A 12,611-nucleotide genomic window follows, 5' to 3' on the forward strand; every position below is an offset into this window, starting at 1 on the left:
GCTGCCGGGGCTTGGCTGGGGAAAAGCTGCGAGGCGGGGGGAAGCCCCGCAAGGGCCGGGCCGCAGCGCTGCCGCCGCGGCTGCCGCTCGCAATGAGCCGCGCTCGGAGCAGCAGCACCTCCCCACGTAGGTAAATGCCCGGGGTGGGGAGGGGGCGGCCGGCTCTGCCTGGGCGCATCTCCCCGCTGCATCCCGCATCTCCCCCCCAGACCTCCCCGTGCAGAGCCGGCGGCGCGGAGCCACCCGGGCCCGGGAGGGGCTGGGCCGGGGGCTTCCAGCACGGAGCCGGGCAGCGGGGACACGCAGCCCCGAGCCGGGAGGGGGGGGATTTTTTTTTTGTGTGTGTGGGGGTGATGGTGGTGATTTGGGATTCGGTTGGGTGGTTTTTTTGGGGTTTTTTTTTTTTTCCCTGTTGTTTTTTCGCACCGATGGGGAGGGGGGTGATGTCGGGGAAGAGGATGCAATGAGGCTCCCCCGGACTGGGTGATTTTTGCAGCTTGCCTCCTCCTCCCCCAGCCATCCCCCCCACCCCCCCGGTTTTGGCTGGCTCGCTTTCCAGTTGCTGCATGAAGGGCTGTGCTTGTGGCGGTGTGTGCCCGCTCCCGGAGACGTGGCGCACCTCCCTCGGCGGAGGCCGGGGAGAGGCCGGAGGAAGGGGAGATAGAGAGATTTATTTTTTTTTTATTATTTTTTTATTATTATTTTATTTTTACCTGTCACGTTTGTCCTAGAAAAATAAAAAAATAAAAGGGGCAGGGCAAGGGAGCCCGAGGCATCCCCGGCACGGGGGCAGTGCGTGTGTGTGTGTGTGCGGGGGGTGCCCCGCCGCCCCCCGCCGCGCCGCACCGCAGCCTGCGGGCGCTGAGCGCGATGCGCCCCGGGCCGAGCTCTGCGGAATAGCGCGGCCGCCGCTCGCTGTCCGCGGCCCGGGGGCGGACGGACCCGACCGCTGGCAATTCCCTATTGATGTCCATGAATGCAAACACCATGATTTTCATGATCCTGGGCGCCTCTATCGTTATGGTAAGAGATTTTTGCTTTTTTCCCTCCCCTCCATTCCCCCCCCCCCCCCCCCCCCCGCACTGCCCCTCAGCCTGTGCACCCCGGTGTGTGTATGCGTGTGTGTGCATGTGTGTGCGCCCCGTTAAACACCAAAGATTATTTTCTTTGTGACTGCTTCAGTCTTTGGCAATCAAACTAGAGTCAATGTTTTATTCCATCATCCAGAGTTGACCAGATGCCTTGGTTATGGGCTCTTACAGGCAATAGCTTGCTTGATGGACATGAATGCGTTGTTGGACAGATTTCACAATTACATCCTACCGCATCTGAGAGGGGAAGACCGAGTTTGTCACTGCAACTGTGGAAGGTAAGTTACCTGCATCAGATCTCTCTCACCTCTCCCCCCAACCCCTTCCCACCCCATCTCATTGGAAAGGCACAGAGAGGTGGTGGCCAGTGGCAGGGTGCTGCTGGCTGGACTACCATTTTTGCATTCTGGCTGTGTCTCACCTTCCTCAGCAGCTCCTGCATGAACACAGGGGGGGTTTTGGTTTTCCGGAAGAAGAGTTTTCTGTGGGCCTGGAAGTCTATTCTCCTTTGTGTGCATGCTTGTGTATGTGCATCTGCGAGCCCCGGGAAAGTGAGTAACTCGTTTAAACGCTTGTCGTTTTGCCTTTGTTGTCACTGGGCTGTGTTGTTTCTCGCTGTGTTTGTGGTCTGGGTGTTGCAGTTGGTGGTTACGTGGCTTAAATGAAATGGGGTTTGGAGAACTGAGAGGATCTGTGTCCAGGAAGGAGTGTTGCTGTCTAGGACAGCGTCGCTTTGAGGCTTTGTAATCTTTGATCAGCTTTTAATGCTCTGTGGCTTTTCTCCTGAGAGTTGTAATGATGCTGGACAGAGCGCACTGAGGTAGCTGGTCTGTGCTTTTGTGAAGTGTTTAGTAAGCTGAGAGCATCAGGGTGGATTCTGTGCCAGGACTAACACCTTTGCTGTGTGCAAGTTTATGACTGGACAAATACCTACCTCTCTCCACGGCTGTTTGGCAGCGCTTAATTCTCCTACACAACGTTGCACTTCTTGTCCTGTGTGATCTCTGAGGTGCTCAGCTCACAACTGGGCTTTGGCTGTCTCTGTGTTAGAGCCTGGGGACTGAGATTTGGGGAGGTGAATTTCTCTCTACGGGACTGTGGTCAGGAATCCTTATTCTGCACTTCTAGAGGCCTCGTTCCCCTCTCGGGCCTGGTTACTCCCTGCCTGCTGGAGAGTTTCTTGTCTGGGGGACAGTAAAGTAGCATGAGGCTGTGCCAGCTAAAGGATGTGCCCTCCCCTGCCACAGCCAACATTTAGATTGAGCTTTACTCCTCTTTGAGCTGCCTCTGGAACCGGCTGCCCCCTGGCTCCCAGGCGTGGCATCCCTCTGGTGTCCCTGGTGTGGAAGCTAAGCTGAAACTGGGATGTGCACAGCGGGGTGAAGGGAAACTGCTTTGCCCTTCCGCTCTGCTCCATTCACCGAAGGTGATCGTTACCTTTCTCCCCACAGTTCCTCCTTAGAGTCCTGTGGCAGAACAGGGAAGAAGCCTCAAGCAGCACCTCTAGGGCCAAACGCAGCCAGGCCCTGAGTGATCCAGTAAGCAGACCCTAAATACCTGGCTCCTTGGGCACCTCAGGCACCTCTCTGTTAAGGTCAATTGGGAAGACTGTGGACAAGAAACATCCACAGTGTCTTTTGCTTTTTTTGGCAGGGATTAGCTTTTTCTTGGGTAATTTTTTTGAGTCTTCTTGCTGTTTTTCACTAGTTTAAGAGTTTTCCTCTGCCCCTTCAACCAATTTTTCTTTTTACTTGTCAGAGCTGTGTTCAGTGGTGGAGAAAATTGGCTGCTGGTAATAGACTTTAACATCGTCTGGAGCGACTGAGGAGTGTCAGCTCTCACTGGTAGTGTTGGCAATGTCCCTTCTGCCCAAGTCTGAGGAGATGGCAGGGGCCCTCCTCTCTTCTCTAACTGTATGTCTGCAGAGATGCTGTTGAGGCAGATAAATTAGCCATGGCACTCTCCCCAGACATAGTTAGGTCATTTCTTAGAAAGTGCACAAAACGGCTTCCAAATTGTCAAGCACGGATCTGAGAGGAGGCAAAAAGCGGAAGCTTACCAGTTGCCTTTGGTATGTAGAAGCAATGGCTCTTGCCAACAGAAATAGCATACCAGTTTCCACTCCTGGGCATGGGCTCTTGTGCATGAGCATTGGTTTCAACGTGTTCATGCTCTGCGGTGGGAGACGCTTGCACAAAGCATCCCTATACTACGGCACTTTGGCCTGATGCTAGGGTTTGGTCTGTGATCCTCACCGTGAGCTCTGACCTGCTGCCCAAATGGTGGTGTTTTGAGTTCTCTGATTTAAAAGGCAGGTGATGCTGAATGTGCCTCGGCCTTTTTTTCTGTCAGCTGTCCAAGTGCTCTGAGTGCAGGCCTTGAGAGCACGAGCCATACGCAGTTCTGCCTCGCACCAGGCAAGGCTGCATCCTGGAGTGTGTTGTGAACAGTGGTACCAGGGATTGATAAAGGACTTAATTTGCCGATAACCAGAAGGAGTCCTTGGAGGAGGGAACTGGCTGCAGTTCAGTGTGTTGCAGGGAGGAATGGGGAAAATGAGTAAATGTTGCAGAAATGGAAGGGAAGGAGGAAATGGAATAAATTATGTGCAATAGGCTGAGCTGCTGCGATGACTTTTTCCCTCCTGCCCTAGCCTCAGTTGTAGTGTCAGTCACACCAACTAATTAATTCAGAAATGTTTTCTTTCCACTCTCCTATCCTGGTTGCACCCTTCCTTGGGGTATCAGAGTGGACCTCTTCCCCAGGAATGGTCTACCATGTCTAAGCACCCCAGGCTGGACTGTGAGTACCTGGCCTTGGGCATCCAGTGTAGAGCAGGATGTGCTCTCCAGCAGGAATCGGAACCTGCACTGAGCTTATGTCAGTGTGAGGGGCTGGGAACTGTTGCCTTGCTGGTGGGGGCTGTGGGCAGCGAGGGCTGACTGTGTGTGTCTCAGGTGCCAGGGGATCTGGAGCTCCGTGCTCTGCCCCTCCCAGGCCTCTGTCCCACCTCATCCCTGCAAGGCTCCAGGGAAAAAGCCCAGACTTCAGCCCTTGGCTGTCCCTCCTGCTCTTTGGTGCTCGATTGCCCTTCCCAGCCAGAAGACTGGGAAGGCTGCAGGCAGCCCTGGGTGTTTGGCTCCTGGCTCAGGCCACAGCAGGCAGATGTGTGTCATTAGTGCATCCGCAGCCCAGATCTCTGCTCCCTTGGCAGTGGGATGGGGGCCTGGCCATGTTTCCAGCTCCCTCTCCTCACTAGTTTCTGGCCACGCTTTCTGGGAAAGAGCATGAGCTGTACCCAGGGGTGCCCCAGGCTCTGCCCACATTTTGGTGGCTCCAGGATCGTTAGCATCGCCTGGGTGCGTGGCTAGGAGGGCAGACTGTTCTGGCTCAAAGAGCTCTTCAGGTTGCATGGAGTCTGTCGCTGGCGTCTCTCCTCATGGGCCGTGACGTGTCTTTCCCTGGACTCTGCCTATTCCTTTCTCTGTGGGGGACTGAGCCAAGCTAGAAGGTCCCAGGAGAAGTGAAAGGGAGTGCTAGCGTATGGCACCCTGCCTGCTTCTTCCTGAAATGCCTTTGCCTTCTGGAGAGGGCCTCATTTCCTGCAGCTGGGGACTATACTTTGTTTTTTTCCCATGTTCTGAAGCACTCAGTGTCTTAGCAGTGACCGGGGAGTCACTGGGGTCAAGACATCTGGGGAAGAAAACCAGCCCCATCTTCAGGCGCTGCTGAACGCTGGACACTTGGCACTGTTGGGGCTGATCTTGCTGTGCACATCCCAGGGGGGGTCAGGGTCACCAGGGCTGTTTGGGGCTGAAGCTGATGCTTATCACTTTGTCAGGAGCAAGGCAGCAATTTGTTGAGGCGAGTGTGACCTCACTCTGCTGGGCCCTGGCAGGTGCTTTTTGGGTGGTGTCAGAAGGGAGTTGGGGCCTCTTGCTGCACACAGGAAAATGGAGAGGGGGCTCATGAAGGCTGTGCTGTGCAAAGGTTTCAGCCACGGCCTGTGGTGGCAGGGACCAGAGCCCTCGGCTGGCTGGCCGAGCGGCGCTGGGAGGTAACGTGTCTGGAGCTGCACAAGCAAGCTGTCCTCCTCCCGCCCAGTGCGAAGAAACAGGTTGTCAAGGCTGATGCCTATTTGTGGCAACATCCATCGAGACACTCTTTTCAGTCTGAGTGAGCCTGGGCTGGACAGTCCCTTTGCTGCAGGAGGGGTCCCGCTCTGAGAGCTGACACGGATGGTCCTGTGGGCTGGGCGGGGAGCAGACAGACGTGCTCATCTGTGCTGCCAGGCTGGGCTGGTGCTTTCCCACTCGCTGCCCTGCTGACAGCACTAGAGCCAAGGAGGGCAAAGCTGCCAGAGCCCCTGAGGCCAGTCAAAGTGCATCTACAGCTGTTCAGTGGGAAAACAGCCCTGCCAGTAGCTGGGGAAGGGAAGCTGGTGTAGTGGTGGTGCACGGAGTGAGAACATCAGCAGAGAGACAGGGCTGGCCCTGGCACCTGGTGCTGATACTGAGCCTGCACCCGCACGCCTGGTATGACAGGGACTGTTCCTCTCTTAACATCTGCCTTCTTGCTGGAGGAAGAAGGGGTGACAGCCACATTTACACTCCTGCTGGCTCCTGTCGATGCCATGCAGGAATGTGCCTGCTGGAGCAGATTCCTGGGGGAGCTTGGCACTCTGTCCTCGGCATGTGGAGATATTCAGGCTGTCCAAATCACTATGTTGGGGCCTGTTTGCATGGAGGCAGCCCAGCCCCTCTGGTCCTACCTCCTTGGGAGCTACCTGTGCCCAGGGGAGAGCAGGGCTATGGAGGACAGTAGAAGTGCAGCACTACCCTGGTCCGAATGTCTCTGTCCCAGCCAGTAAAGGGTCCTCTCTGGAAGCAGAGAGCTGGCAGCAGATCAGGAGCTGGGTGATGTCATGCAAAGGAAAAACACCAAAGGGCGTCGGTGGAGGCAGGGTGTGTTGGAGAGAACAGATGACACCTGCACGGAGCAAGGACCCGTCAAAACAGCCCTGGGGGGGCTTGGAAAAGCCCCCGTCTGGGAAAGGACAGGGACCTCAGGAGCTCTGGCATGAATTCTCCTTGCCACTGACCTTCTGAGTGACCTTGGGTGAGTCTGTCCCTCCCAGCCAAAGTCTCCCCCCATGAGCGGGGTTAGAAAGGGCTGTCAGCCTTACCTGGGTGCCAATACCCTGCAGCAGAGCTGGGGGCCCGGCCAACCCTCAAGTCAGCTCTTCCTGTCCGAGGGACGCGTGCTTTCGCTGGGCTCTGATCCAGGAGGGAAAGGCTCATGGCAGGGCGATGCTGGAGCTCTCCTGATGCATGGAGACCCTGCAGTGCAATGGGCTGCTTCCCGGGAGAGTGGCTGGGCACGGGGTGGGGATGGGCGAGGTGGCTGCTGGCTGGGGCTCTGTCCCGGTGCTGGGGTCACTGGCAGCACCAGTGACCAGGGGGATGGCTGGTGGTGCTGGAGCAGGGTTGTCTTGTGGCAGCGTGGGTTTGAATAATGCTGCTCACCAGGTTCTGTTTGTGAGGGGCCAAATGCTTCTCTCTGAGCTCAGAGGAGGGACAGACCAATTTCCCACACTAGAGCACTGCTGTCGGGAGGTACACAGAGAATACATTTTTGCTCTGTTTCCTCCTTTCCCAGCCACTCTGGAAAAGTCATTAAACCCCTCTGTCCCCAGATCCTCTGTGGATGTGCTGGGAGGCTGGGAGGGCTCATTGCCCAGTACCGGAGACCACCGGGCCTTTCTTGGGCTTCTGGTAGCTGCTACAGCACGAAGGGACCCGGGGAGATGTTTTCACCTGTGCAATGGTGCCACCCACACCAGTCTGCAGACTGGCTTTGCTGGGAATGGCTCCGAGAGGTGCTGGGCTGTTTGGCATGTTTGGGGAGAGGCTGCAAGGTCAGACAGGGATGCAGAACGGGGAGGCTCTGCTGCAGCCCCTGTGTAGGGCGTGCCTTGGGGGCTGTGCCTGGGGGCTGGCCAGCAAGGCAGGGTAAGCCATGCTCCCCCAAATCCTGCTGCAGCCGGAGGTGGGGAATGGGCCGCTCCAGCCAGGTTGTGAGAGCTGCAATGTGAGCCTGGGAGATGTGACATGTCTGCCACCGACTGAGACCGACACCTGCTCAAAAGGAAGCTGAGCCGGTGCAGACATCCCCAGCCAAGGGGGAAGGGGAAAGTGTAGAGGCAGTGACGGGCTCTGTGCATTTCAAACGACAGATCCGTGGTGCTTTTTTAAAGGCTCCCGTGCTGTGCTTTGGCTGCAGCAGCCAGCACACACGCAAGGTCACTGGAAGGGACAATAGCGCTTTGGGCAGCTCTGTAGCAAAACTTCCTAGCCGTGCTGGCCAAGGCTCTGCTCCAGCCATGGCACTGCTTGCCCTGGGAGGGAGGAGAGGAGAGGAGAGCTTCCCCCTTGCCACAAAGCCTGGGAAGGGGGACGGGGTAAGCACACGTGCACAGACACAGACACTGTGCTCCCTTTGCCCAGCAGCTTCAGCTTCTCACCTGAGCCAGGTGCTGTCTAGCTGGGGACGGATCAGCAAATCCAGTCTCTCGCTTGCTTCAGGAGAGCAGCTGCTGGTGATCTCCAGACCCTCCTGCTTTTGAGGGTGTTTCTGGCCTGAAGCATGGTTACCTTTCTTTTCCTACAATTACATCTGCTTCCCGTAGAAGCTCCACCATATGAAGGAGGGGCATGGCTGTTGAGTGTGGCTGAAAGTGCAGAGCGCAAGAACTGGGGTGGTGCATGATTAACCTAATAGGTTAATGTTGTGACAACTGATACCAGCTTGAACTGCCCAGGATTTGGCCCTCAGGTTCTTTGGTACATCTTTTTCTTGTAAAGAAACATGGTCAGGACATGGGTTTACCTTTTGAGGACCACCTGCACTTTGTGACAGCTCCCTCACAGCTGAGGGTGCTGTGAAGCCCCGAGTCCTCACACCCACATCAGTCTCTGACTGCTGGCTAAGGTGGTGCAAGGCTGAAGGTGATTTTCATCTCTTCTCACAGGTCTTTGGTGAAACAGGCCCTGGCTGGAGGGTTATGTCAGCCCCTGGACAGCCACGTTTCTGAAAACAAGGTTTGGCCAAAAGCGTTTGCTCTGAGGAGCTGCCCCGCCAGAGCCTGGTCTCCAGCACTGTCTGTCCTCCCTGGAAGTGCAGTGGTGTGGAGCTGGTGGTGCCTTGCTGCACCCACATTATGCTCAGCTTAGAGGTGATGCGTTCCCTCACTGGATCCAGCCCCCAGAGCCATCCAGGCCACGTTCCAGTTTCCAATTCCCTCGATATGCGGTGGGGACCCTGGACCTTTGCACACTATTAATAACGTGCTGTGCTGATGTGCCAGTGTCTCTGAATCAGTCCTGTAACATCCCCAAGGACTTGAGCTGCAACAGAAAACTTCTGGGGGTCTGTCCCTGTTCTCCTCCCCATCTCAGTGGCACTACTCAATCTGGTTAAGCCAAAACAAAGCATAAAAATCCCTGCAGCCCAGATCTCCCAACTGTTGCACTGGTGGGAAAAATTAATCTTCCTTGAGCTTTGTTAAACCCTTTCCAGAAAACTCTACAGAGTGGAAACATAGCGCTGGCATCTCCACTGCGTAGAAGTACTCTGAGAACTCAGGGTTCCCAAAAGCTGCCGGGAAGGTGGTGGTGCAGGGCCCCAAGTGCTTTCCTGGGGGGCTTTAGAGACAGGAGGCTTTTCTTTTAAGGAAATTTGCACCTGGGATCCAACTTTGATTTCTGATACTTGGGAAATGATGTTGCCAAATCCAGAGAGGTCAAAGTTTTTGCTTTCTGTTGAATTTTGCCTCGCATGAATCGTCTTTGGACTTCTTGGTGGCTCGCAGGACCGACTGACTCCTTTCTCCCTGGGCATGGCTGTCCCGCAGCACTTCAGGCTGTGCAGCCAAAGGGCTGGCACGGGGATACTGTGGGGACGGAATCCCTCCTTATGGAATGCTGGAGGCCAGTGGTCACTTTGTGTGCCCAGCCCACACACGTGAGAAAAGGTTCCACCAGCCATCCTTTCCTGGAGCCTCCTCCCTCCGTTATCTGTCTGAGAGGTGCCTTTATGGCTCATGGCTGTGCAGAGGTGCTGGTGCAGCCACATTAGAGCCATTGTATTGAAAATAGTTGTTGACAACTTCAGTTGCATCCCAGAGCTGGTTATGTTGCCTTTCTGTCTGTTCCACTCCATCTGCAGCCTTGAGATCTGTGTGACCTACAGAGGTCTTGACTCATGCTGTGGAGCCTGGAGGAGAGGAAGCTTGGGGGGACCTTATCAATGTATGTAAATACACGAAGGGAAGGTGTAAAGGCGGCAGAGTGAGGCTCTTTGCAGTGGTGCCCAGTGACAGGACCAGAGGCAACGGGCACAAACTGAAAGCCAGGAGCTTCTGCTTGAACATCAGGAAACACTTTTTCACTGTGAGGGTGACTGAGCCCTGGCACAGCTTGCTGAGGGAGGTTGTGGTCTCCCTCCTTGGCGATATTTCAATGCCACATGAACCTGGGCAACTGGCTCTGGGTGGCCCTGCTTGAGCTGGGGGTGGACCAGATGACCTCCAGAGGTCCTTTCCAACCTCAACGCTTCTGTGATTCTGTGATTTTTTTATGGAAGCTACAGGGCAGAAACAGGGACTTCACCTCTGAGTCTGGACTCTGGGGACAGTCCCCTGCACGTGGAAAGGGAGCTGCAAGCACAAAAGGAGTGTCAGACCCTTACTGCTGCCCCCAAGGTGCGGCTTAGCCCAGTGATGACTACAGGGAGCTGGGAGAGCTGGAGGAGATCCCACTGCAGTGTGCAGAGTCAGCCTGCGCTGAGGAGAGGGACAAGGCAGGGAAGAGGTGACTGTGTCCCTTCCCTCAAGGCCCTGCAAGCAGAGAACAAGAGCTGTGAAGAAAGCAGCCTGTGTGGTAGGAAAAACCTCTTGTGAAGCGCGCGAGGAGAGTGCTGTGTCCCATGTTACTGCAGTGCTGGCTGTGCTGCACGGGGCAGGGGGTGTGTGTGTGTGTGCACATGTGTGAGTGCTACAGGCACGTCCCTGCTCCTGAGGGCTGGGGGAAGTTTGGCAGTGGCAGGAGTGTACTCCAGGACTCTCTCCTGGTGCAGGGCTGAGACCCTCCGTGAAAACCACCTCGTGTGTGGAGGGAGGTCTGCACTTGCTTCCTCAGAATGGGTCTGTCCTTGATGTGTCTGTGAAGTTTTGCTTCTCTCAGCCCCAGAGATGGCTGTGTGCTAGTGCTGCTCTGCATGGGGAAGCTTTAGCCCTGTGGTTGTGACACGATGCAGAGGAGATAGGTACATACCAGCTCCTGTTGAGGCACTCAAGTTCTTGATCATTTCAAGGAGTCTAGGTTTCTGGAGGTGTTTGTGGACTCAGCCCTTAGGCCGTTTCTGTACTGCAAGAAGCAAAAGGGAGTAAGTTAAGGGCCTGCCAGGTAGCCCTGGCAGTGGCTGGGGAAGCATGGCACATGGGAGCTATGTGTGAGGCTTGCTTTTCCCCTTCTGCAGAGCTTCTTGGCAGTGTTCACAAAATTAATGGGAACCCTCCCATTCTTGAATAAGAGCTCCCTTTTTGGGAAACCCTCCCTCACACACCCTCTGCCCCGTAGATTTTCCCTAGCCAAAGGAGGGAAAAAAATCTCTGGTTACAAACCCTCCAGCAAGAGGAGGCATGAGCAGGGCCTGCCCTTAGCCTCAGGTCACGCTGAGCTGCCAACAGAGCTGGCCTGGATGTTACTGGCCCAGTCTGGTCCCTAGGACTGGGGCCTTTGCTGAATGGGAATGGGGAGCAGTACTAGGCAGCAGGAGCCTGGCTGGATGGGCTTCCCACCCACGCAGCCTTTTCCACCCCCCACATGCCACGGCACCGGGTTGTACCCCAGCCCTATATGCCTTGATCTGCTGGGAGCTGGTGCCTCTGGTGCAGGTGGCCTCCATTAAGTCATTGCTGAGATTAGGGCTGTTTTCAGTAGGTTCCTTTGAGTGGAGGTTTGTTTGTGTAAATATTTGGACGTTTCTCAGGCATGATTATTGAGCAACCTGCACCTCATGCATATTCAGAGGTCTCCAGCGATTGCCTCCTCTCCTGCTTGTGGGAGCAGGGCGTGGATGTGGGAGGGCCGTGAGTGTCGGTGATGCTGCTGGGGGTGGGCGATGCTGGGGGGAGCCCATGCAACTGTGCCCTGACCTTGAGCTGGGAGCACCGGTGCTGCGTCTGTGCTGCAGTGCCAGGACTGTCGCGGTGGGCTGATGCACGCAACCTCCGCGGTGCTGGCGGGCACGTGGGGCTGCTGAGCACACCTCGCCCTGGCTGCCTGGCCATTCCTGGGCTCCCTGGCAGCAGTGACAGCACCTGCCCAAGCAGCGCCTGCCTCCAAATCAGGCAGTGGGAGGAGGCAGGATGGCTAAGCACAGAGCCCGGGCAGCCTCATGGCTCCTGGCTGCTCTCAGGGAAGGTTAAGAGCTGTTTAAAGCCGATGCAGAGGCTCCAGAGCAGCTTGCTTCCAGTTTTGCTTTGCATCCTGCATCCACTGTCATCTGGGATCCTCCTATCCCACATGCTCAGCAAACCTGTCACAGCTGGTCCCCTCCCATTCAGCCCCCACAGCCCTGCCTTATTTTTTTCTACTCTACAACTCCCTCACTCCACCCCTGCCATTTTCCTGTTTTTCCCAAGTTAACCAGGGTCTTTCAAGCAGTTCAGCATTATCCCAAGCTTGGTCTCCAGCCTCTCATTGCACAAATGAACCTACTTGTCCTTCTGGCACAAGGTATGGGGCCAGCCTCTCCGGGACCCCTGAGAGAGACGTAAGTCCCTGAGAGCTCCAGAGTCCTGCATCCCTCCCCGGAGCCTGGCAGGCTGTGGCACAGCCGCCCTCCCCACTGCACGCCACTGTGCATGGCAGCAGGCAGCGCATCTGCTGCGCTTCTGTGCTGGGCTCTTTGGGGACAGCACTAAGCTGATGGCTTTTTTTTTTTTTTTTGGAGACTGACTACGATGCAAGGTCAGGCCAGGCCTCTGGCCGCGTCCCCAGGAAGAGATGAAGGGTGGGATGAGGTGGGAGGCAGGCTGCAGCGCCAGGCTGGGAGACTTTCCTGAGGCAGAGTGCTGCAGGAGGGAGCTGTGAGGTTCACCCCGGGTGGCATTCGGGGCGCTGAGGGGAGGCTTGCTGCCTGCTCCTGTGCTCGGAGAGATTTCTTGCCATCTGCCACAGGCGGTAATTGCTGCCTGTTCCTTGAGGAGGGTGAGACGCTGCTTCCCAACCCACCCCAGTCATGCAGTAGGAGAACTTGAGATGGTTTTAGAGGTTGCAGGACTTGTCCAGGGGTGATACTCTGCAGGGTCTCTGCCATCTCCTGTCTGAGGATGAATTCAAGGCGTGCTTTCAGGTGTTTCCTCTGGGGCTGTAAACATGTGCTGCTCTAATATGTGAATGAGACGATTCTCGTTTTACTCTGAGAGATGGGACATTAAGCAGAACATCACACCTC

General features: G+C 55.9%; 1 protein-coding gene across 2 annotated transcripts in view; it reads left to right on the forward strand.

Moving 5' to 3' along the window:
• TMEM240 (transmembrane protein 240) overlaps window positions 1–12,611 on the forward strand; it is a 23,877-nt gene continuing 11,266 nt past the window's right edge. Inside the window, exons 1-3 of one of the 2 annotated variants that reach the window (XM_074848434.1) lie at window positions 61–130; window positions 732–1,023; window positions 1,263–1,369. In XM_074848434.1, coding sequence (XP_074704535.1) covers window positions 967–1,023; window positions 1,263–1,369 — 164 coding nt within the window. In that variant the 5' untranslated portion in view covers window positions 61–130; window positions 732–966. Of the gene's footprint in view, window positions 1,024–1,227; window positions 1,370–12,611 lie in introns of both variants that reach the window. The other variant, XM_074848436.1, reaches the window with a different exon arrangement.

This window comes from Strix aluco, chromosome 22 (genome assembly GCF_031877795.1).
Source record: "Strix aluco isolate bStrAlu1 chromosome 22, bStrAlu1.hap1, whole genome shotgun sequence".
Classification (NCBI taxonomy): domain Eukaryota; kingdom Metazoa; phylum Chordata; class Aves; order Strigiformes; family Strigidae; genus Strix; species Strix aluco.